The sequence below is a fragment of the Carcharodon carcharias genome, chromosome 9 (assembly GCF_017639515.1).
Source record: "Carcharodon carcharias isolate sCarCar2 chromosome 9, sCarCar2.pri, whole genome shotgun sequence".
NCBI classification, from domain to species: Eukaryota; Metazoa; Chordata; class Chondrichthyes; order Lamniformes; family Lamnidae; genus Carcharodon; species Carcharodon carcharias.
Window position 1 is genome coordinate 92,189,689 of NC_054475.1, and position 26,242 is coordinate 92,215,930.

The following is a 26,242-nucleotide window of genomic DNA, read 5'->3' on the forward strand; positions in this document are numbered from 1 at the left end:
TTTAAACTCTATCAAGATTTCACAGCTGACAGACTAGATAGAAGGAGTAGTAAAGGGTCACGGGAGTGGGAGTACAGTGAACCCCCCCTAACTGTATTACAGATATTACTGTTCTTGGAACTAAGTCTTGTTTGTCTTGATTTCTCCAGTTTTTCATAAGGAATAATAACAGGTGGGTGAATGCATTTACAAGAAAATAATAGAGGGGATGGGGTGAGTTTCATGAACTGTAATACTGAAGCAGTAGTTTTTTTTTGTGCTGAGCTAAAATCATTTCCATTTTAATCAGCTCCAGTCAGAAATGCCACAATTAACCATAAAAATTAAATCAGGTCTGCTTTGTATTTTTTCCTACCGATGAATATCATTACAATATCATTGTAATTTAACACTGAATAGGAGATAGTATTTCTCTTCATATCAATGAATACAATGCTTCCTTAGACAATTTTGTTTAAAAATAAATTTGCAAAGTATAGTCAGTATTTTTTAGGTCATGTAGAATTATTTTAGAGGAGTAAGTAAAAGGACAAACGATAAGACTGTTCTTCCACTTGATGGCTTTGGAGTTGAGGAAGATAATGAGCTAACCTGTTAAATAGTAGCAGATACAGGGCTGCAAAAACAGCAGACAGAATGGATTACAAGTTAGCTAAAAGCTTCAAGTTATTACCTAAGTAACTACAATTACAGGGAGGTAGAGATCATTTCTTCTTTGGAATTAATCGAGCTATCCTTAGAGTGGATTTCAATGTTTTCTCACAATTTCTCCTGCAATTCATACTGAATGCAACAATTATTTTGGCTGCATCAGAGTCACCTAATGACTCTTCTCAGCAATTAGATTATGAAAACTGACTGTTAACCCAATATTTCTAATTAAATTTCTGTTTATTAATTCAAGTCTATGGATCCAGCCAACTCATGGTGACTTTGCTGCACTTACAAAGGACAGAATAAGTATTAAGCTTTCTATTCCTGGAAGCAGGATTCTTTGGTTGACTAAGGCCAAAACATTATGTTTAATTTTTTTAAAAACAATAATTTGTAATCCACTTGGATACCTGGCCATCTATAATTGGAGTTATGTGGGCAACAATTTAGGGTATTTCTTAACTTACTCCTTATACCCATTGCTGTTTTAGCAGGCTTGAGTTTGCTGTAACATGTCACTGTGATCCTTGTCATGCTATTACTTGATGCCAAGTAATCAATTAGAGGGTTTGTCGCCAGGTTAGAGAATGTAGTCATTCAATTGCTTACTGCATAGATGGAGCTTAGAGACTTGAAACTCAATTGCAAATCTAGACTGTCAGCTAATTTGTAAACTATTACAAGTTAACATTAATCTTTAATGAGGAAAGAAAGTATTTTTCTGTCAAAATATTTCCCAGCATTTTTTTAAATAAAGAATTAGCCTTTGGAGAATCTTGATTTTATTTTGAAACTTCAATTTTAATATTAGCTACATTTTTAATGTTAACCACTTGCCAGGTATTTCTTGATGCATGGCCACAACACTATTAAGGAGAGAAAAAAAAGGGCTTCAGTTCCAGATTGATCTAAGCTGTTCTGGAGGGTTTTCTGGCTTCATGTAGCCCTAGGGGCTGTCTAAAGTTGTAGCCCTTTGTCTTTTCAAAAGTAGTTGCTCCAGGACATTGAGTGGTATAGAAATTCTTACCAAAAATTGATATTCCTGTGAATATGTTAAATGAAATGTTGGGTACTATTAGTTTTCTCTATAAGATGAGAGTCTCTTTTACTTTAAATCATCTTGATATTCTTCAGTTATATGATTACTAATAATAAAGATAAAAATGGCAGCTTTTCTGTTGTATTGATGACAAACTTTACTTACTTTATACAGACATGCAGATCTGGTAAGCTGTAGGTTTGATTTCTGACTTAGCTGTGATGTAGTCTGGGAGAGAAAATAACCTGGATTCTCCCTCCTAATTGTTATCCATGCAAGAGTGCTTACCTGCAAACATTGGGTGAGCAAAGAACTCGGAGCAGACTGCTGAGCCCCTCAAACCTGTTATACCATCCAATTAGGACTTGGCTGATCTGAGCCTCAACTCTTGTTTATCTGCTTTAGAGCTATATCCTTTGATATACTTACCTAACAAAAATTTATTGACCTCACTCTTGAAAGTTCCAATTGACTCAGCATCTACAATCTTTTACGAGAAAAATTTCCAGATTTCCACTATTTGATTGAAAATGCTTCATGATTTCCTTCCCAATGGCCTGGGTTATATCTTCTCATTTTTGATTCCCTAACCAGAGGAAATATCTGTATCTACTCTATTGAATCCTATTAATATTGTAAATGACACTGACATGTCCTGTGGTACCCAGAAGTCTAAAATAATCAAACTTTTACCACACAAATGCTGGAGCTGATATCAAGTAGATTTTTCCAGATCTCACCATGTGCTGTGGAAAGATACGTTGTTGTTTTAGTACACTGACTGAAGTGCAGTAGTGAATGATGTGGCATCTGGTATACATGTATACATACGCGTGACAGTATAGTTCCTGAATCATTTTGGAACAATCACGTCACTTTTCATTCTTCAATAGTTAAAAGTGAGGATAGGATAAAGCTGGATGTGGCGATCTTATAGTTGAATAGCTTGCTGATAGTTACTGGGCTTACATGTAAGTGTGCACCTGAATTAGGTAACTGTTTTGTACTGATGGCTTCTCTGGCTGAGGACATGTCTGTGTTTGAACCCTAGACTTTTCCAAGATATTGCTCAATAGTACACCATGCAGTTCTTTTATCAATCAAGGTATTGGTGAAACTCCAAACGAGAGTTATAGCTCTCCAGTCATGTCATTTGCACACTGGATGATATTGCAGCTTGATAATCATTCACTAGTGCCTTTTTTTGCAGTATGTAGTATTACAGTTTTATACATGATTCAAATTTGCTGCTTTTGCAGCAGCAATGAATGTTGACACGCAGCAGGGCTAAGAATCATAATGTAATTATTGCAGATTTATTGATTTAGTTGATTATTGGGAAACAATATTTTAGGAAGATTCTCTCAGTAATTTCAGTACCAGATTTAATCAGATGTTGCAATTTTGATGGTAATTTAAAAACCAAGCAACAAATATCTGAGATAAAAACAAAAAACTGCAGATGCTGGAAATCCAAAACAAAAACAGAATTACCTGGAAAAACTCAAATATCTGAGGTTTATTGCATCTAAAAATACAGCTGTGCTCATATGGCAGGCTATTCTGATTTGCGCTTCTTTGTGCACAAGTGGTCTTCGTGAGCGTGAGCAAAACATTTTTTACAAATCCTGCATCCATACCATTTTAAATGAGGTAGGAGGCCCTCCGAATGTCAGTATAACATTGGAAAGCAGTTAATCCAAGTGGTTTGAGCAAGTGGTTTTGCATTTTTTGTGTTAGGGAGTTCCACAGTTCAGTCACTAACCTGAGTTATATGACTAGTTTAGTCCTTATTCTCCACCACAAAGGCTTCCACCTACATCGTATTTTCTTCCCCTGCCTCAGCCCATTTTTAACCCCCATACTTGACTATTTCAATGCCCATCCTCCATCGACTGTAAACTTAAGCTCATCAAAATATCTGCCGAATCCTATCCCTTACCAGATCCCATTCACCTATAACCTTTGGTTCTTGCTGACCTACATTAGCTGAGTCGCCAATGCCATAAATGTAAAATTCTCATTCTTGTATTCCATTATCTATTCAACACTCCCCATCAAAAGTCTCCTCCAGCATTATGACCCCACCCCAAAACAGCTTCTTATGACACTGGCCTTTAATGCATGTACATCCATTGGTGTCCATCCCCTCAACTGTGTAGGCCCATTGCTCTCAAATCCCTCCCTAATCTCCTCTGTCTGTCTATCTCTCTTTCCTATTTTTAAGGCCTCCCTTAAAAGCTGTCATTTTGAATAAGCCTTTGGACTACAAACCCCAACAGATCTCTGCTTTACTAACAGAAATTACAGTACCCTATTATTTTTATTGAGATTATTTCACAGGTTTTTGAATCAGACACATTTGAGCACAAGTGTTCTTGCACTTCGAAAAGGTTTGCTTAATTAGTGCTGCTATTAAAATCAACTCTTCAAAAACTCTTGATGTTTATTGTGTACTGAAAAGTTCGGGCTGGGATCTCCTTTTCAGCAAAATGCTAGCAAACCACCCTTTTTATCTGCGCCTGGACTGCACACCTAGCCAGTTTTCTCGGATCAGGTTATTTTCTGTATTTCAGATGTGCTCATCTGAGAGTAGACAGATAATTACTGCAAGAGCCTGCTGCACTGCCTTGCATCAAGCAACCTCCAGGCCTGGTTGAAAATATATACGATTTTTAAATTATCACTTGTCAGCAGGTTTTGGTAAAGCACAATTGTGCATGTATATAAAAATATTCTTGCAGCTGCACTGCAGGTCTCATTTTTAATATTTGAAAGGAATATGTTGGGAATGTTAAATATTTTTATATTAATCTACTGAACTATGATTGGCACCCAGAAATACAGTTAGATTACAGATATTCCCTATCCTGGTACAGATTGTGTCTGGAGAGGGTATTTTGAGTTGTACATCAGTAGAGTGAAGTGATAGGCCTGAAATTATCACTGATGATTATAATCAGGTGATCAGTTAAAAGTAGCACACAAGAGGCAAATTGGCATAACATTAAGCCTATTGTCCAAAATTCATTTTCCTATAATGCTACTATGCAGTAGCAACATGAGTGGTATTCGCCACTAACAGGATGGTGCCGTTAAGCCAAAAAGACGTTTCGCCTATCACACAAATTAGTAATGTGGTCTATGAACTTCAGTGCCAGTGTGATGCTCGGTCTGTCGGCCATACGTCCCAAAGACTAGTGGATTGTATCAAATGGCACATCCCAGTCCCTGTTCGCAATGGGCAGACCGTACTCAACCAGCCCGTGCTTGCAAAACTCAAACAGTGTCCAACATTGGATATGATTCTGCGGTTGGACAACATTTGCTAGGAATTACGCTGACAACCAATTTGAGATTGTCAGTTGGGCTTGCAATGTGGCGCATTTGCGTGTACTGGAACCTACATATGTTAATACACAGAGCCATGTTCTTTGCAGACAGAAAGAACATATACATACACTTCGCCTGTTTCAGCTAAACAAAACAAGTGATAGCCATTTGCTGACTCATTCCTCAGGGCAATGCCTTGACCAATCAGGATCAAGCTGTCTGGTTTAAATTTCAAACAATGCTTGGCAGTTAACTGTCAGTCACCATCAATGGTGCATTTTCCATGGCAATGCCACTTGCCAACCAATCAGCACTCTCTTCACATATAGGATAATTGTTGTTTTCCCCCTATATATTGGTATTCTTGCGAGTGTCCTAATGATTGCAAGACAAAAAGCTTAGACATGTCTTTTTTCAGCAATGCTTAAGTTCAGTAATGATTTTTCTGTTTTGAAGCTTAAGGGTTTTTTCTATATTTGGAGGGATAGATTATGATCCCATCTTTTATGCAAACTATAATAACTACACCAGTTAGAGTACAAAGGGCTGAAGGTTACTAGTTTCGGTCAGTTCCAAACGGCATCAAGTCAGGACAGTTGAGCTGCGCCTGAGTAAAAAGGAACTGTTTTGTAATAAGTACAGTTCCAGAAGTGTGTCGCAGTTATATTGGTAAAAATCAGCATGTTGCAGTTTTCCTTCCTGTTCTGTGATGTGACACTGTGTAATTTTCAAAATATTAGTTTGTCTTGCATTCTTTTCCTGTCACATCATCTGATATGACCATCATAACAAGGGATCAGAATCACAAGGGGAAATGGTGCAACTGTTATTTACCTGAGAAAAATGTTTAGGTTGTATTTTTCAACAATACTAAACTTTGAACAAGAAATTGCTCAACTGTAGAGAGAAATACATTATTATGACGCAATCTGTTGAAAACATGCCTGTGGAATACACGATCAAAAATCTTGAAAACCAAATCTTGAATTCCAGTTTACAAATTAAGCTTTTTAAAAATTCTGCAGATGTAAAAAAAAAATTGCCCGCTTGAATTGTATTTTTAATTGGAATTATAAAAATCATTGGGATTTAAAGCAGGCCAGGTCCTTACAGATATAGTGAAATTCTGAAGGAAAGTTACGATTCCTACTTTGGAACAGGTCCTAAACAAGAAAGGGACATATTAGGGGTGAGAACATTGCTAATGCAAATTAGTGAAAATTATCAACATTAATAAAAAGCTTTAAATTAGAAATACACTTTCTCCTACGTCTTAAGGCATTTAAATACCAGGAATTTCTGGGCAACACTCAAACTACGAACATACGAATTAGGAGCAGGAGTAGGCCACTCAGTCCCTCAAGCCTGCTCTACCATTCAATAAGATCATGGCTGATCTGAATGTAACCTCAACCCCACACTCCTGCCTACCCCGACCACCTTTTACCCCTTTGTTAATCAAGGATCTATCTAGCTTTGCCTTAAAAATATTCAGAAAGTCTGCTTCCACTGCCTTTTGAGGAAGAGAGTTCCAAAGACTCTCAACCTTCTGAGAGAAAAAAATTCTTCTCATCTCTGTCTTAACTGAGTGACCCCTTATCTTTAAATAGCGACTCCTGGTTCTAGACTCTCCCACAAGATGAAACATCTTCTCCACATCCACCCTGTCAAGACCCCTCAGAATCTTAAAGATTTCAATTAAGTCACCTCTTACTCTGCTAAATTCCAGTCGATACAAAGCTAACCTGTCCAGCCTTTCCTCCAGGGACAACCTGCCTATTCCTGGTATTAGTCTAGTAAACCTTCTCTGAACTGCTTCTAATGCATTAACATCTTTCTTTGAATAAGGATACTAGAACTGTACACACTGCCCCAGATGTGGTCTCACCAATGTCCTGTATAACTGAAGCATAATCTCCCTAATCAATTTTCCTCACAAGAAATGGTAACATTCTATTAGCTTTCCTAATTACCTGCTGTACCTGCACACTAACTTTTTGTGATTCATGCACTAGGACACACAGATCCCTCTGAATCTCAGAGCTCTCCAATTTCTCACTATTTAGATAATTTTAATTTTGATTCTTCCTGCCAAAATGAACGATATCACATTTACTCACATTATACTCCATTTGCCAGATCTTTTCCCACTCAACCTATCTATGTCACTTTGTAGCCTCCTTACATCCTCTTCATAATTTACTTTCCTACCTATCTTTGTGTCATCATCAGATTTAGCAACCATTCCTTTGGTCCCTTCACATAAGTCATTTATATAAATTGTAAAAGGTTGAGGCCCCAGCATTGATCCCTGTGGCACACCACTTATCACATGCTGCCAATCAGAAAAAGACCCATTTATGCCTACTCCCCGTTTCCTGTTAGCTAGCCAATATTCTATCCATGCCAATATATTGCCGCCTACACCTTGAGCTTTTATTTTCTGCAATAATGTTTGATGTGGCACTTTACCATCTGCCTTCTGGAAATCTAAGTACAGTACATCTACCGGTTCCCCTTTATCAACAGCACATGTGACTCTTTCAAAGAACTCCAATAAGTTGGTTAAATCTGATTTCCCTTTTACAAAACCATGTTGACTCTGCCTAACTGCTTTGAATTTTTCGAAGTGCCCTGCTATAACACCTTTAATAATAGCTTCAAAAGAGCTGGACTGTTCATTGCAGAACAGATCAATGCAAGCTGATTTGAAGTGAGTGCTTTTGATGATGTCAATTTCCTGAGTCCTGGAACAGGTGTAGAATATATAGTCAAGTGGGGTCTTTAGTGATGCTTGATCTAAGAACACTTTATTCTTTTAAGCTGAAAAGCTGAGAGGCCTATTCAACATCCTCTACACTCCACAGGAATTAGTTCAGATTTGCACCATATTCTGTATCAACCAAGTGATAGACAATGTAATTTGATATTTTTAACATTGCCATGAGCAGGCACTGAGTGATATACCCAAATGGCATTCTGTTCCCACGCTGTATAAAAGCACTGAGCATGTAATGGAGTGTCATTCAATTTTACCACTCATGAACATATTGTTAGCCTATAGCCTAACCTAGTCTAACCTTGAAGTTTGTCCATTGGATATTTTGGTAGTTTTCTACTAGCATTGTCAGATGACCTCTCCAAGTTCACCTTGTCCACAAGACTCACTTGCTGCTCTTGACCCCATTCCCATTAAACAGATGGCCAGCCAAATTCCCTCTGTGGTCCCCACACTAGCTAAAGGAAAGAGGACAGTAAACCTCCCCTCAGGTACTGTCCTCTTTCCTTTCAAATATTCTGCCATATCATTTTTTAAAAAAAAATCTTTGACCCTTCTATCCTTGTAAACTTACTGCCTCTCTCCAACATTCCTTTCCTCTCTAAAGTCCTTGAATATGTTGCCTCCCAAATCCCTGCCCATCTTTACTGCACCTCCACATTTGAATCTCTCTAATTGGGTTTTGCCCCTGCCACAGCACTGAAATGGCTCTAATCCAAGTTACAATTCAGGTGACTGTGACTGATTGTGGTGCTCTATCCTTCCTCATCCTCCTTGATCTATCTGCAGCCTTTGATACACTTAACCACAACATCCTCTTCCAGTGCCTCTCCTCTGATGTCTAGCTGAGTGGACTGCTTTTACCCACCCAGTCATGGTCACAAAGAATCTCCTGCAGTGGTTTCTTTTCCAACCCCTTTTCCAGTACCTCTGGAGTGTCCCATGTATTTATCCTTGGCCTCCATTTATTTCTAATACATGTGTTACCCCTCACCAAAATCATCTCAACAGACAATTGCTACTGCACATTGGCTCCTGGGAGACGGTGGCCTTCAGTCACCTTGCTGGCTCAACCAACAATGTGGTTGATTATTAAATGCCCTTTGAACAAGGGCAATTGGGGGTAGGCAGTAAATGCTGGCTGAGCTAATGACGCCCACAACCCATGAATGAATAAAAAAACATCTTGACATTAAAATTGTCATCCTCATGTGCAAATCTGTCCATAGCTTCAAGCATGCCCCACTTACAGCTATCTGACCATCTGAGAATCCTGCATTGTCCCAATTCTGACTTCCTATTGTTGGTGGCTGTGCTTTCAACCACCTATATTCGCAAAGCTTGGAATGCCCTCCCTAAACTTCTCCACTTCTTCTCATTTATTCATTCCTTTGAAGCCTTCTTTCTTTGACCAAGCTTATAGCTGTCTGTGCTAATATATCCTTCTTTGACTGGGTGTCCATTTTCATCTGAATTTGAACCTGTGGAATGCCTTGGGATGTTTCACTATATTAAAGACATTTATAAATGTAATTTTTTGTTGTTAAAGATTGTTTTTACTGTATGTCTTTATGTTTTTAATAAAAGTTTTACAATAATGAAAAAAGTTCTCCAGAAAATAATTTTTTATTTCATTATAACAACTTATGGAATTAACATTACAAATGATAATTAATTGGAGGTTTTTAAGCAGAGAAAATTGTGCTCAGGATTTGGGGGATATAGCAAAGTCACATTTATTGTACACTTGGTATTGCTCCGAGAAGTCACCACCTTGTAAATTTGAATAGCTCAGTGGCCATTGAATAGTCAGACCACAGAGACCCTCCCCACACATAAGGTCATTGCACCAGATTCACATTTGTATGGCTTGAACAGAATGACCAGTGAGACAAGTTTCTTCTGATAATTCACAATTGCTTTACTGAATCACCCACAACCTCACAGTACAAAAGCCCAAAATTTAAAACAACCCGTTCCCAGTATCTGACACGAAGTCACCACGACTCGGGTTTAAACTTACAAAAATGTTAACTCCACACGAAGTCCCCATGACTTGGTTTAAACTTACAAAAATATAGGTAAAACACTACGTCTTGCCCTGAAATGTTAAGAAAAAACCCTCAGACTAATATCACCAAGATATGGCTGAAACAAGTTACAAGTTACTGGCAAAAAACATCAAATTTTCACCCCAAACCTTCACAAAACTCAGATCAGTATCACTACGATTTGACTGAAACTTACAACCCCCAAAGCGGCTGGTCTGTCCAGTGTGAAACTAGGCCTGAGTCAAGGTGACCAGCCCTGACCCTCCTCCTGACGCAGCACAGATACTCAGGTGTGCTCTTTTTTTTAATACAATGATTTAGGTCAGACATGTGAAAATATACTTCCATTTAGTTGATTCCACGCAAAGACCAGACAAATGTCATCAGCTCCTGCTGGTTGAAACAATACGGGATTTTCCATGGAAGATGTTCCCAGATGAATATTATCAATTCTCACTGTATGAGCGATTCTCCTGCTGTTAGAGGTGGCACAGTAACAGCACCCTGCCTCCAAAGTTAATGAGGATTTGACTGATCCTATTTGCAATACTATTGCCTCTGGTTCAGACCTTAATTGCATAAGTCCTTGAGTGTATTGTATTGATATGTCCTTTGTGTCATTGTATTGGGTAATCAGACTTCTTGACTGCATTAGTCAATGGCAGGTAATGGCGTTTCCCTGGTACCATTGTTCCTTGATAGCAGTCAGTCAATGTCCAAACCCTTTTGATGAGAGTCTGTTTTTTTACTAAATGTCTGAATGAACCCCATGCTGCCAATCTCTGCTGACTGCAGCTTGGCTGTTGTATTTTATAGTTCCAGTCATGAGATCAAAATGTCCATGGGTTTGAAATTATGTTCCATAAATTTCCCAATTGGAAGGCATTCCGACCCTACGCTACATGAGAAGACATTAAAAGTCACTGATATTAGATAGAACTCGAAGCCACATCTAAACTAGTGCAAGTAGGATTGGAGGTTCCCATCCCTGAAGACATAAGTGAACCAGTTGGGTTCTTCCAACTATCCATCAATTTTCATTGGAACTGTTTTGCTACCGCTAGGCCACAAATTATCAAATGTATTGAATTCAGCTTAATCTGCCATAGTGAGATTTGAACTCTATCTCTGAATTGCTTGTTTAGCATCATTACTACAATGTCAGCTATGGCTTGGTTGAAAGCATTCTCGCCTCTGAATCAGAACGCTCAAATCCCAATGTAGAGACTTTATCACAAAAATTTAGGCTGACACTCCACTGCAGTACTGAGGTAGTGCTATACTGATGGAGGTGCTGTCATTTGGATGAAACATTAAACTCACATCCCATCTGCCCTGCCAGGTGGACATAAAAGCTCCCCTGGCATTATTTTGAAAAAGAACAGAGAAGATATTCTTGGTGTCCTGGCCAATATTTATCTATAAATCAATAGCAACATGTTGTATTTATATAACACTGTAGTAAACATCCCAAGCAACTTCATAGTAGTGTTATAAAGCAAAATTTGAAACCGAGCTACAAAGGCGATATTGAAGCCACATCAGAAAAACAGTTCTGTTGAAGGGTCATGAGGACTCGAAATGTCAACTGTGCTCTTCCCTGCCGATGCTGCCAGACCTGCTGAGTTTTTCCAGGTATTTCTGTTTCTGTTTTTGTTTCAGAAAAACATTATCTGGCCGTTATCATGTTGCTTTTGTGGGAACTTGCTGTGCGCAAATTGGCTGTCATGTTTTCTACATTACAACAGTGACTACACTTCAAGAAATATTTCATTGGTTGTAAAACACTTTGGGACATGCTGAGGCTGTGATAGGCACTATAATTAATGCAAATCATTCTTTCTTTCAATGCTACTCGCCTCCAATAATAATACATAACATCCAGTATCCTTCACATATTGTGCTCTTGAACTTTGATATTAATGAAGCAGTGAATTTAGATAGACTTCAGATGCTAAAAGTCAATTACGCAATTAACAATGCCCTGGAGATTTCAGAGGAACAAGGAAGGAGTTTTATGATGCACTTGACAGAGGCTCCAACAGATTGAAAATTGGCAAATGTTGTTCACACCTTCAAAAAGACAATAAATTTGTTCTTGTACCTAAAGGCTCATTAGGCTACTCTCAATAATCAAAAAACAATAGAATCAATGAGCAGAAAAAACGCAAGTATGAAATTAACATAAAAACAGAAAATACTGGAAAAACTTAGGTCTGGCAGCATCTGTGGAGAGAGAAGCTGTTAACATTTCGAGTCTGTATGATGATTCTTCAGTGAAGAAGAGGCATATGGACTCGAAACATTAACTCTGTTTCCCTCTCCTCAGATGCTGTCAGACCTGCTGAGTTTTCCCAGCATTTTGTTTTTATTTTAAATTTCCAGCATCTGCAGTATTCTGCTTTTATGAAATTAACTGAATAAGTAATAGCCAGCACAGCTTTAGAAAGGTTAGATTTTGCCTCGTCAGCTTTGTAGATGTTTTTAAAGTGACATTTCAACTTATTAGAAGGAAGACACCATATGTAATGTAGCTTAACTTCTAAAAGAGTTTTACTAATGTAAATGCATGAGAGACTTTACAGACTAAGGTCAATGGCTATCCTGGATTTGTATGTAGCCAAAGGGCAGGAAGGAGACAGTAGCCATAAAAACAATTAGATAAAAGCAAAATACTGCGGATGCTGGAAATCTGAAACAAAAACAGAAATTGTTTTTTCCAGCAATTTTTGTTTTTGTTTGAGATAAAAACAATTAAATTGTCTTGGGGAAAAGTATTGATTGGCGTGCCTTGGATATCCTTTTCCTTGTATATATAAAATTCCTTAAATTGGAAAGTTAAAGCATAGTCATTAAATTAGCAGATTTTAATATACTGAAATAGTGAACTAGCATACTTAGTGTTAGGTAGCAATAAAAACAAATAAGCTGCTTGGTTATGCAGCCTTATCAAATGAGGTCATGACCTGGAAGTTAATGCTGAAATCATACAGAGCTTTAGTCAAGTCACAATTGGTGTAATGCATACATATCTGATTACTGGGATTTACAGAAACCATGCAGAGATAATATAACAGTGAGCAATAAGGTTTATTTTCTGGTGTCAGCAAAGAGCTGAGGATGAAGCTTGATTAAACTGGGCTTAAAGGAGACTTGGATGGAGATTTGGGAGACACTGGCAGGCATTATGAGGGAGTCAGTGGGCACTAGGGAAATATTCGTAACTTAGAAATAGGCCACAGTGGTGCCTCTATTCCATTAGAGTGACAAATTGAACAGACAACCACAGACCTGCTTCATTCTCATGTAATATAATGGAATCCATTATCAAATGAAAACTTAAATAAGTTATTGTTTAAACAATCTAATATTGGTCAGCATGGATCCCTCAGAGAAAGATCCTACTTAACTAATCTCTTTGACTTTGAGGAGTTAACATCCTAGGTGCACTTTGGTAAACCCTACGATATTTTGTACCTAGACTTCCAGAAGGCATTTCAAAACCTCCAACAAAAAATCTCAAAGCTGCAGGCATTAAAAGTATATCTTGAGTACAAATAAGAAATTGGCTGATGGGTGAAAAACAAGAGATGCTTTCTAGATGTATTACTTTGGGGTAACAGAACTACTAAGTGGGATGCCACAGAGTTTGATCTTGGGCTTGTTACTGTTCCTAATTTACATGAGTCAGTTGGATCAAATTTATAGATTGTACTAAATTAGGAGGAGCAGTGCAATTTGAAAAGGCACCTCTGAAATGACAGACTAAGTGGACAAAACATGTAAGTAGCAACAATGGCAGATGAAATTTAATGCAGACAAATGGTAAATACTACACAAGTAAAAATGATCAAAATGCATAATCCCATGGATGGTGTTGAAATAATGAAAGGCGAAGTAGAAAGAGAGCTATGAGTCTGAGTAGTCTTTCTTCCTCTTGTCCAAACAATCCAGATCAGCAATCAACAAAGTCAATAAAAAACAACTAGATAGCCAAAGCAGTACAATATAAATTGGAGGCAGTCATGATCAAACTGTGATGTTCTGGCCATTCTGCATCCCGAATACTGTGTCCACTTGTAGTCACTGAGATAGAAGTAATTCAATTGTTGGAAATAATGCAAAGAGCCTTAAGACTGACCTGCAATCTTAGAGGTTTAAGTTATGAGGAAAGACTGGAGAAACTTCATCTTTTCGACTTTGAAAGCAGATATCTGAGCGGTTTCTTAGATGTAAGTTTGTAATTGTGAGGTGAATTTGCCAAGCAAATAGAACAATGGGGTGACAGTTTTAATAGTAAAAGGTATTAGGTAAATTATATCAGGAAATTGTTTTTGTCATGCATAGAGTGATCTCACAAAATGGAATAGTGGTAGTGACACCCCAGGCATCATTTTAAAAAAAACTATTAAATGTTGCAATGTTGGGATATGCTTCAGGACATCCTGGATGGATGAATTAAGATGGGCCAAATTGTCTTTCTCATCTGTAGTTATCTTGTAATCTTGTTTTTTTTCTCAAAACATTGTCTTAAGGAATCTTATGGAGATGTGTAAGATCCTTAATGGGATAGAGAAAATAAATCCGAAATAATTCTTCTTATCCTGCTGCCCTGTTAAGATGAAGACACATGTTCACGTAATGAAAGACAGAGACCATACATTTTTACAGAAAGGGTGATGAACAGCTAGAAAAGGTTTTCAGGAAAAGCGGTTAAGCCCAGGACATAGAACTCATTTAAGAGACAGCTAGCTGCTGCGTTGTAGGGTATAGTAGAATTGATATTCTGGAGGAATGAGGGGCCGAGAGGTTACTTTCTTCCAAATTAACATAGAGATGTAGTTAATGTTTTTTTAAAAGTTGGAAAGAGCTGATAAAACTGGTGAATGGTATTCAAAGATCACCTCAATGAGTCATGAAAAGACTTTAAAAGAACAAAAAAAATTAACGCAATGGAAGGGCAAGGGAAGCAGAAAAAATGTTCTAAAGTATTGGAAGAAAAAGGAAAGACAGTGAGGGATATGGCTAAGACATAAAATTGTTGAAGTCAGTGTTCAGGGAGCTGCAGAACACGAACAACATACTGTTTCTGAAGTTTGCATTGAACTTAGTTGGGAGAATATAGGAGGTTAAAGTTAAAATGATGATGAGAGGGGAATTGAAATGATCAGGCTGAAGTAGGTCAGGATAGCACTTGCAGATGGACAGACGTTCGGTTACCCAGACTTCATTTTGTCTCTGCAATATAATGTAACCATACCATGAGCAGCAAATACCTTGCTGATTTGGAGGAAGTCTATGGAAATTGATGCTTTACATGGAGTATTTGGGGCCTTGGCAATGGCTTGGGAAGAAGTAAATGTTTCATAAATGAGACACGGTCTCTGATTATTGTTGTGTAGGGAAGGTAGATAGCAGTTAGACTGATGGAAGCGTATAACAATATCGCAGAACCAACTGTTCTGAGAACAAAAGCAGAAAGAGGGTGGAAACATTTCCATAGTGTTTGGATCATATTGTGGCCAGCAAAAATGGTAATGAGTATTCTTGCAAATTTAGAAGATAATGGGATGAAAGATGTAACCATAAAGAACCAGATCATTTTTGTAATTGGAAGTCAAAGGGATGAAAATGGAAATAGGAGAAAGGGTGCAGAGTTGGTCAGGAGCTCTGTCAACCAAGAGAAAAAAGTTTGCTCAAGAACTCACTCAGCTAAGGAAAAATGAAGTTTCAAAGGCTCTAGTTCTAGAAGTGCATTGGAACAGTTTTCACAGAAACAGGAGGAGAAAAGAATGAAGTTTTTTCACAAGGTGAGATGAGAAGAAGAGTTGGGGTAGTTTCAACTTAGAAATTTGACTTGTCTTTTCTATCTCTGGATTCCAGCAAATCCGCTATGCACAGCATTTTCTAATTTTACTTTTAGTCTCTAATCAACAGCATCACAACTATATAGCTAGCTATGAAGTAACTCCAGCTCTGAAATTACCAGAAAAAAAATTAACAAAAGTTAAAGTAAGGCAAGGAGTGGATTGAAACATGTTTTCCTAGTGCCACCTGCCATAAAACTGCTGGAATAACCACCTCCTGTACTTTGCGAACATATTTGAGGACATAAGTATCAATGGATCCCTAATTCAAGCCTTTGCTGAATTTTCTCATATCAGACAGCAACAATTGGAGCATCACCTTGGGTCTTGACATTTCTGTGATGGGGAATTGAAAAATCAACCAGGAGACTCGCATCTGCAGGAAATGTGTAATCATTCAATGACAATAGGATTGCCCTCTGCTGTGAAATCCTTTGTGATTGAATTGCCTGCTGCCATACATATGAACATACAAACAAGGAGTAGGAGTAGCCATTTGGCCCCTCGAACCTGCTCTACAATTTAACAAGATCATGGCTGATCTAATAGTAACCTCAAATCTGCATCCCGCCTACCCCTGATAACCTATCACCCACTTGCTTACGAAGAATCTATCCACCTCTGCCTTAAAAATATTCAAAGACTCTGCTTCCACCACCTTTTCAGGAAGAGAGTTCCAAAGACTCATGATCCTCTGAGAGAACAAATTCTGCCTCATCTCTGTTTTAAATGGGCAACCCCTTATTTTTAAAGTGACCCCTAGTTCTAGATTCTCCCACAAGAGGAAACATCCTCTCCACATCCACCCTGTCAAGTCCCCTCAGGATCTTATATGTTTCAATCAAGTCACCTCTTACTCTTCTAAACTCCAGTGGATACAAGCCTAGCCTGTTCAACCTTTCCTCATAAGACAACCTGCCCATTCCAGCTGTTAGGCTGGTAAACCTTCCCTGAACTGCTTCCAATGGATTTATAACCTTGCTTAAGTAAGCCAAGCAATACTGTACACAGTACTCCAGATGTGGTCTCACTAATGCTCTGTATAACTGAAGCATAACCTCCCTACTTTTGTATTCAATTCCCCTCGCAATAAATGATAACATTCTATTAGCTTCCCTAATTATTTGCCGTAGCTGCATACTAGCATTTTGCGATTGATGCACTAAAATATGCATGTCTCTTTGCATTGCAGAACTCTGAAATCTCACCATTTAAATAATATGTCTTTCTTTTATTCTTCCTGCCAAAATGGATGATTTCTCATTTTCCCACATTATATTCCATTTGCCAGATCTTTGCCCACTCACTTAACCTATCTATATCTTTTTGTAGCCTCCTTACATCCTCTTCACAATTTACTTTCCTACCTATCTTTGTGTCATCATCAAATTTAGCAACCATTCCTTCGGTCCCTTTATCTAAGTCATTTATGTAAATTGTAAACATTTGAGGTCCCAGCACTGATCCCTAAGGCACACCACTCGTTACATCTTGCCAACCTGAAAAAGACCCATTTATGCCTACTCTCTGCTTCCTGTTAGCCAGCCAATTGTCTATCCATGTCAATATGTTACCCTCTATACCATGAGCTTTTATTTTCCCCAATAACCTTTGATGTGGTACTTTATCAAAAGCTTTCTGGAAATGTAAGAGTGCATCCACTGGTTCCCCTTTATCTACAGAACATGTACTTCCTCAAATAACTCCAATAAGTTGGCTAAACACGATTTCCCTTTCACAAAACCATGTTAACTCTGCAATTTTCCCTTTGACAGATGTTAAGCTAACTGGCCAATGGTTTCCACTTTCTGTCTCCCTCCCTTTTTGAATAATGGAGTTACATTTGCTATTACCCAACCTAATGGGACCTTCCCCGAATTTAAGGAGATTTGGAAAATTAAAACCAATGCATCAACCATCTCACTGGCCACTTCTGTTAAGACACTTGGACGAAGTCCATTAGGACCCAGGCACTTCTCAGCCTGCAGCTCCAACAGTTTATTCAGTACCACTTCTCTGGTTATTATAATTTTCCTGAGTTCCTCCCTCTCTTCCATTTCCTGATTTTAAAGCTGCTTTTGCAGTGCTACTTGTAGCTTCAATTGTGTAGACTGATGCAAAATTCATCTGCCATTTCCTTGTTTTCCATTATCAATTCTCCAGACTCACTTTCCATAGGGCCAACGCTCACTTTGTTAACTCGTTTCTTTTAAAAATATTTATAGAAACTCTTACTATCTGTTTTTATATTTCTGGCTAGCTTTCTCTCGTACTCTAATTATTCCCGCCTTATTAATCTTTTAGTCATCCTTTGCTGTTCCTTATATTCTGTCCAATGTCCTGGCCTTCCACCTATCTTTGCACAATTATATACTTTTTCTTTAAGTTTGATAATATTTTTAACCTTTCTAGTTAACTACAGATGGTGTGTCCATCCCTTCAACTTTTTCTTACTTACCCTTACTCATTGGTGACACTTGCCACCTGAGAAAAGACCACTTGTATAAGGCATCCATGAACCACAGACCTCTGTGGAACTATGTCTAACGCAAACCAGAGTCTTCAGGGGAGTGAGCAAAATTTACAGGATATGGGCCAGAAGAAGTGTTCAATTAGGATGTAAGGGACTCTTGGTATTAATTGAATCATGAGCAAGGTCCTTCAAATATAAATTATAAACATGTATAATAAATACTTGCGTAAATGCATTCCCTCCAAATATCTTAAATATGAAGTTAATGATTCTGTATTGATTGATTTCTGTTTCATGACCATTTTTGAGAAGTTGGCAAATGTGTGTGAGAATTCAAGTGTAGTTTTAATTTAATGCTCAACCACTTTCTGTTTGCTAGAAACCAGTAACTGCTTTAATGATAGGAACCTTTTCTATTCCAGATAATGCATGTGATCCAGGAGTGTGTGCCAAACAAATGTGGATTGACGTGACTGAGATTAAAAATGAGCTGTGCCTGACCTTCACTGATAATGGAAATGGAATGACTCCAATTAAACTACACAAAATGTTGAGGTAGAGTGCTTAAGGATGAACAAAATGAATTCCATTTTATTAAGATACTTGTCAAAGAAAATAAAGAAGTATACAAAATGTAATTTAGAATTTATTTAGTGAGCTAAGTACAGTATAGAACAGCACAACAAAGTACACAACAGGTAAAATGTAACTTAGAATAGAACTCTGATGTTACTGCACAATTCTGAATCCATTATGAACTTCCTTCTTACACCTGTTCATCTGTTAATTCAAATATTGCCAAATCCTTTCACTTGCTTCTTCTGAAAATGTCAGGCAGTGAGAATAACTAGAACCATATAAAAAGGGTGGGAAAAGACCACTAGGCCAATCCAGCCCACTGCATCTATGTGATATTCCCATATACAACTCCTGGCTCCCAAAGCTTAGCCATGACCTTCAAGGCACAAGTCAGAAGTGTGATGAAATGCTGTCCAAACATCCAACACCAGCACACCGTGCTACAATGTGCACGATCTATAAGATGCATTTCAGCAATGCACTAAAGCTTCTTTGCCAGCACCTCTCAAACCCATGACTTTCACCATCTAGGAGCTCAAAGGACAAGGCAGCAGGTGCATGTAAGTGCCATCACCTCCATGTTCCCGTCCAAGTCATACACCAACCATTCCTTCATCATCACTGGTTCAAAATCCTGGAACCCCCTACCAAACAGCATTATGAAAGTATCTTTACCACATGGATTGCATATGGTTCAAGAAGAAGACCTCAAGGGTAACTAGGCATAATTATTGCTGAAAAAAAGAGACACTTCTAAGCTTTTCATCTTGCACTCACCAGGACACTCACAAGAATAACAACCTAAGGGGGATAAAGAACAATTTATACTGTATGTGAAGAGAGTGCTGATTGGTTGGCAAGTGGCATTGCCATGCAGAATATGCCACTGATGGCGACTGACACTTAACTGCCAGGCATTGTTTGAAATTTAAACCAGGCAGCTTGACCCTGATTGGTCAAGATATTGCCCTCAAGAATGAGTTAGTGAATGGCTGTCACTTATTTTGTTTAGCTGATACAGGCACAATGTATGTACATGTTCTTTCTGTCTGCAAAGAACCGGGCTATGTGTATTAATATATGTAGCTTCCACTTCATGCAAATATGTCACATTGCGAGCCTGACTGACAATCTTAAATTGGTTGTCAGTATAATTCTTAACACATTGAGGATTATTTGGCAAATGTTTCCAATCGCAGAATCACATCCAAAATTGGACAGTGTTTTGAGTTTTGAAAGCATGTGCTGGTTGTGTACGATCTGTACCCTGCCCGTTGCAAACAGCAGCTTGGACATGCTATTTGATACGATCCGTTTGATATGATCCATCAGTCTTTTTGGCCGACATACCTAGCATCACACTGGCACTGAATCTCATATACTACATTACTCATTTGTGTGATAGGCAGAACGTCTTTTTGGCTTGACAGCAGCATCCTGTTAGTGGCGAATATCACTTATGTTGCTACTCTTGTGGCAGATGGAATTTATTGTAGGAAAGTGAGGGGTCATGCACTTTGGTAGGAAAAATCAAAAGGCAGACTATTATTTAAATGGAGAGAGAGTCCAAAAAAGTGCAGCACAGAGGGATCTGGGTGTTCTTGTGCATGAAACACAAAGTTAGCATGCAGGTGCAGCAAGTAATTAAGAAGGCAAATGGAATTTTGGCCTGCATTGCTGGGGGCTGGAGTTTAAAAATAGGGAAGTCTTGTTACAACTGTACAGGGTGTTGGTGAGGCTGCACCGGGAGTACTGTGTACAGTTTTGGTCCCCGTATTTAAGAAAGGATATACTGGCATTGGAGGCAGTTCAAAAGAGATTCACTAGGCGGATTCCTGGGATGAAGAGATTGACTTATCATGAACGGCTAAACAGGTTAGGCCTTTATTCATTAGAATTTAGAAGAATGAGGGGTGATCTTATTGAAGCGTAGAAGATTCTGAGGGGGCTTCACAGGGTAGATGTTGAGAAGATGTTTCCACTAGTGGGGGAATCTCAAATTCGGGGACATAGTTACAGCACAAGGGGTCACTCATTTTAAAACTGAGATGCAAAGGAATTTCTTCTCTTAGAGGGTAGTGAATGTCTGGAATTCTCTACCCCAGAGAGTTGTGGAGGTTAGATCACTGAAAGTATTTAAAGAGGAGATAGATAGATTTTTGAAATATCAGGGAGTTGAAGGTCATGAGGAGTTAGCATGAAAGAGGAGTTGAGGCCTGGGGCGGAGCAGCATGTTCTTATTGAGTGGCAGGGCAGGCTTGAGGGGCCGAGTGGCCTACTCCAGCTCCTAATTCTTATGTTCTTATTTATGTTCTTACTGTATAGTAGCAGCGTGAAACAGTTAGCTTTAACTGTTTATCAAATTTTTGAGATACCTTACCCTTCCATGCCTAGTAAATAGGGCCCGAGCTATTTGCTCATCATGCAAGCTTGATGCTGAAATAGGGCGTATCACAGGCATCCTGCAGGATAATGGCTGCCCTCATCAGATCACTTCGCACTGGATATCACGTAAACTCATGATCGGGCCTAAGGCCATCACTTTCAGCCCTGAAAAGTGCCCAGTCTATCTCAGATTACCCTAGAAGGCAAGCTATCTCAAAAATTTGAGCAACAGGTGAAGCTAGCTGTTTCACACTGCTACTATGCAGTAGCAACATGAGTGGTATTCACAACTAACAAGATGCTGCTGTTAAGTCAAAAAGACGTTCTACCTATCTCACGAATGAGTAATGTGGTATGTGAATTTCAGTGCCAGTGTGATGTTAGGTATGTAGGCCCTACGTCCCAAAGACTGGCGGATCGTATCAAACAGGATGTTCCAGCCACTGTTCGCAACGGCCAGGGTACACACCGTACTCAACCATGCCGTGTTTGCAAAACTCAAAACACGGTGTCCAACATTAGATGTGATTCTGCGATTGGACAACATTTGCCAAATAATCCTCAATGTGCTAAAAATTACACTGACAACCAATTTAAGATGGTCAGTCAGGCTTGTAATGTGGCACATTTGCATGTCTTGGAAGCTACATATATTAAGAGACAGGGCCCTGTTCTTTACAGACAGAAAGAACACATACATACTTGGTGTCTGTTTCAGCTGAACAGAATATTTGCTGACTCATCGATCAAGGCGCTGCCCCTGAGGGATCAGGGTCAAGCTGCCTGGTTTAAATTTCAAACAATGTTTGGCAGTTAACTGTCAGTCGCCATCAGTAGTGCATCCCCAATGATAAAGGCACTTGCTAACCAATCAGCAGTGTCTTCACGTACAGTATAAAATGTTGTTTTCTCTCTTATATTGGTATTCTTGCGAATGTCCTGATGAGCGCAAGACTAATAGCTTAGACGTCTCTTTTTTCAGCAATACTCAAGTTCTATACTACCAAACGACTTGAGGCATAATTAATAACGTTCACATACCAAGAATGAACATTTAAAAAAAGTATTGACCATGTATTCTACTGGGAGAGGCAAAATAAATCGGAGAAAAGCTGCCAATTAAAAAAGCTATTTAAAAATCTTTTAGATTTTAAATCCGTTTATCGATCAATAATGCACGATACTTTTTGTTTCAATTTCCCCTTAAATTTATTTTTTGTTTGAAAATAAATTTGGATGAACTATCTCTCCTTGAATTTTTAATGGCACCTTTCCTTGATGTGAAGGTACTTAATATATCCTCATGACATTGAGCTTTAGATAATCTTACAATTCATTGACATATTTCAGTTTAGGACTTTTTGTCCTGCTTGCTTCCCTTAATGTCCCATTAGCACATCCTTTAGATAATATCACCACCATCAACACCCCTTTATCCTTTTGTCTATGACATCTTTAGCATTCTCTTGGCCTCCACCTATCACTGGCCCACTATTGAGCTCTCCTGTCCCACCCCTTCTACCAGCTTATATTTCATCTCATTTCTATATGTCTTAGTTCTGATGAAGGGTCATATGGACTCGAAATGGCAACTGTATCCCTCTCTGCAGATGCTGTCAGACCTGCTGAGTTTTTTTGCAGGTATTTTTGTTTTTGTTCTAGGACTTTATCATGTTATATTCATATCCAGATGCCCTTTCAATGCCAATGGGCTGTGACTACTGACTCACTGGAAAGCCTTCTGTAGCTAGCGTGACACTGTTTGCTTGATTTTCTCACCCCTCTTGTTTTAACCTCACTATTGTCAATTGCATTGGTGAATGCCTCTTGGAATTTTTATTCCTGTTCTCCCTGATGATGTATCTCAATGAGATGGAACTTCAGCAAATTCTGCAATCCATTGGCCCAAAAGAAGTTAAGACTTTTTCATGTTAATGGCACGTTTGTTGTTACCTCTACTTATATGCACTGCCCTATGTTTGGCACTATTGAAATTCATCGATTCTACATGACCCGATCTGTGTGATTAGTCCAAGTCTCTCTGAATATAATCCTTTTACTCACTACCTGCCATACAGCTTCGTGTCATCAGCAAATAATAATTATGCTACTATATTTTCCTTGTTCCATATCATTAATAAATGTTATAAATAGCAGGTGTCAAGAAAGAGTCCACAAGATATCTTTGTGGTACAGTATAAAACATACCCAACAAAATGCACAACAGGTAAAAGTGTTTCACAACAGAAGTATACAGTGTAGACCATATATTGTGTACCACAACTAACAGAATAAACCTGGTGTTTTAGAACACAAGTATACAACAGTCCCAAATACAATGTAACATAGCAAAATAAAATATATGATTCATCCAAATGCATTGGAATGCAGCATGATATCATACACTATAACATAAAGTTTGTCAAATCACAGGTCATTTAAATTGCAATATAGTATACTAAGCACTGATTGAATAATGTATACAGTACATTCATACTATAGTTTGGGCACCATCAGTGGTGATGCTTCATTTATTTCCAGGTGTATTTTTGCAGCCTACCTAACCTCAAGTAGAGATTCAATACCATAGAAACCTGTCCTGGGATCCCTGCTATTCACAACAGCAGATACATGGGAACACCACCACCTAGAAGTTTCCCTTCAAGCCACTCACCATCCTGACTTGGAAATATATCATCGTTCCTTCGCTGTTGCTGGGTCAAAATCCTGGAACTCCCTCCCTCATTGCACTGTGAAGGCAACTCATCATCACCTTCTCAAGAGCAATTAGGGATGGGCAATAAATGCTGGCCAAGCCAGCGACGCCCACATCCCGTACATGAATTTTAAAAAAATGATGTGGACTGGGGACCTTTAACAGGAATATGATTTTTTTTTATATGTATAAGAGACATGGAAATACCAATTAGGAGCCATAGGGCAAGTGAAATAACCCCAGTAAAGTACAGGTACCAGACCCAGTATCCAGGAAGCTCAGGACTGGACATGTGCCAGATTTTGGGATTTTACGGATTTTGGGTCCTGGCCTGGCATATAGTTATAAGACACAAAATAGAGTATGAAAAATAAAGAATAAGGGAGTTTTATTTAAATTGCTACCCAGGCCGCCAACTTCGAATGTAGCCGGTTTTCAGGTCCTTTGGGACGCTGGATAAGGGCTGCAGTGCCTGTAGAGCGATCTGCAGAATTATTGACCTAAATTTCTTTCCTCTGTTTCTTTTGGACCATGGGCAGTATCTGGTCCTCATTTGACAAATGTTGCATGATTGAAATCAGGAATTCACTGTATGGGGATTCACAGGTGCCAAGCTGCATTCTGTCATTAGTACAACTTGTTGCATTGTTCCTAGGAGAAATTCTTATAAGGTACAAGTTGGGATTTTGGTTTCTGGCAAACGGTGAATAATTCTCGTACAGCACAACAGAAAGCACATGGATATAGATTCTATGGGGAATCAGAATATAAATAAGAATGGAACCTGGTGAGAGCAGTCTCACCCAGTTGGATGACAGTGAAGAGGCGTTGGAGGAGGATGATGTGGTCAACCGTATCAAAGGCTGGAAACAGGTCGAGAAGGATGAGGAGGGATAGTTTACCTTTGTCAAAGTCATACACAATGTAATTTGTGACTTCGATAAGAGCTGTTTCGTTACTTTGACAGGGGTGGAAACTTGATTGGAGGCATTCAAACATGGAGTTCTGAGAAGGATAGGAATGGATTTGGGAGATGACAACATGTTTGAGGACTTTGTAGAGAAAAGGGAGGTTAGAGATGGGACAGTATTTGCAAGGACGGTGAAGTCAAGGTTGGTTTTTTGAGGGGAGAGGTGATACAGCAGATTTAAAGGATCCAACATGCCACTTTGCCCTGGATCCCATGGGCTCTACTTTCTTGACCAGTCTGCCGTCAGGAACCTTATCAAAAGTCTTGCTAAAGTTCATGTAGACCACATCAAATACTTTACCCTCATCAACACTCCTGGTTACCTCCTCAAAAAAATTGATCATATTTGTCAAACACGACCTTCCCTTAAATCCATGCTGACTATCCCTGATCAATCTCTGTCTCTCCAAGTGCAGATATATTCTGTCCCTCAGAATTCTTTCTAGTAACTTTCCAATCACCGAGGTTGGGCTGACTGGCCTGTAATTTCCTGGTCTATCCCTTCCTCCCTTTTTTAATAATGGGACAATGCTAGCAGTTCTCCAGTCCTCTGGCACCTTACCTGTGGCCAGAGAGGATTTGAAAATTACTGCCAAGGCCCCTGATATCTCTTCCCTTGCCTCCCTCAACAGCCTGGGATGCATCTCATCAGGCCTGCAGAATTATCCACTTTTAAGGTTGCTAAACCCGCTAGTACCTCCTTTCTGTGTTAATTTCCTCCAATATTTCACAGTGCTTCACCCTGATGTCTACACCTGCATCGTCCTTTCCCATTGTGAAGACCGACGCAAAGTATTCATTGAGGACTGTACCCATGTCTTCAGAGTCAATGCACAGCTTACCTCTGTGGTCCCTAATTGGCCCTACACTTTCCCTAGTTATTCTCTTGCACTTTATATATTTTAAAAAACCCTTTCAGCTTTCCTTTATTCTACCTACCAATGCTTTCTCATGCATTCTCTTAGCTTTCCTAATTTCCTTTTTAAGTTCCCCCCTGCACTTTTTACACTCCACTAGGGATTCTGCTGTATTGAGCCCTCAGTATCTGCCATAAGCTTCTCTTTTTTTCTTAATCCTAACCTTTATGCCCCTTGACATCCAGGGCTCCCCAGACTTGGTCCCCCACCTTTGTCTTTATGGGAACATATTTGCCCTGTACTCTCACTATTTCCTTCTTGAATGCCTGCCACTACTCTAACACAGTTTTATTTGCAAGTAGCTGCTCCCAGTCCACTTGAGCCAAATCGTATCTCATCTTAGTAAAATTAGTCTGTCCCCAGTTTAGAATTTTTATTCCTGGCCCAACCTTATCCTTTTCCATAACTATCCTAAATGTAACTGAGTTATGGTCACTATCTCCAAAATGCTCCTGTACTAATATGCCTTCCACCTGCCC

At 38.9% G+C, this 26,242-nt stretch overlaps 1 protein-coding gene across 2 annotated transcripts in view; it reads left to right on the forward strand.

Moving 5' to 3' along the window:
• Nucleotides 1–26,242, forward strand: part of zgc:152774 (uncharacterized protein LOC553526 homolog) — a 132,121-nt gene that overhangs the window by 9,099 nt on the left and 96,780 nt on the right. For both annotated transcript variants that reach the window (XM_041194863.1, XM_041194864.1), the window contains one exon: nucleotides 18,619–18,751. In XM_041194863.1, the coding sequence (XP_041050797.1) occupies nucleotides 18,619–18,751 (133 nt within the window). The remainder of the gene's footprint in view (nucleotides 1–18,618; nucleotides 18,752–26,242) is intronic.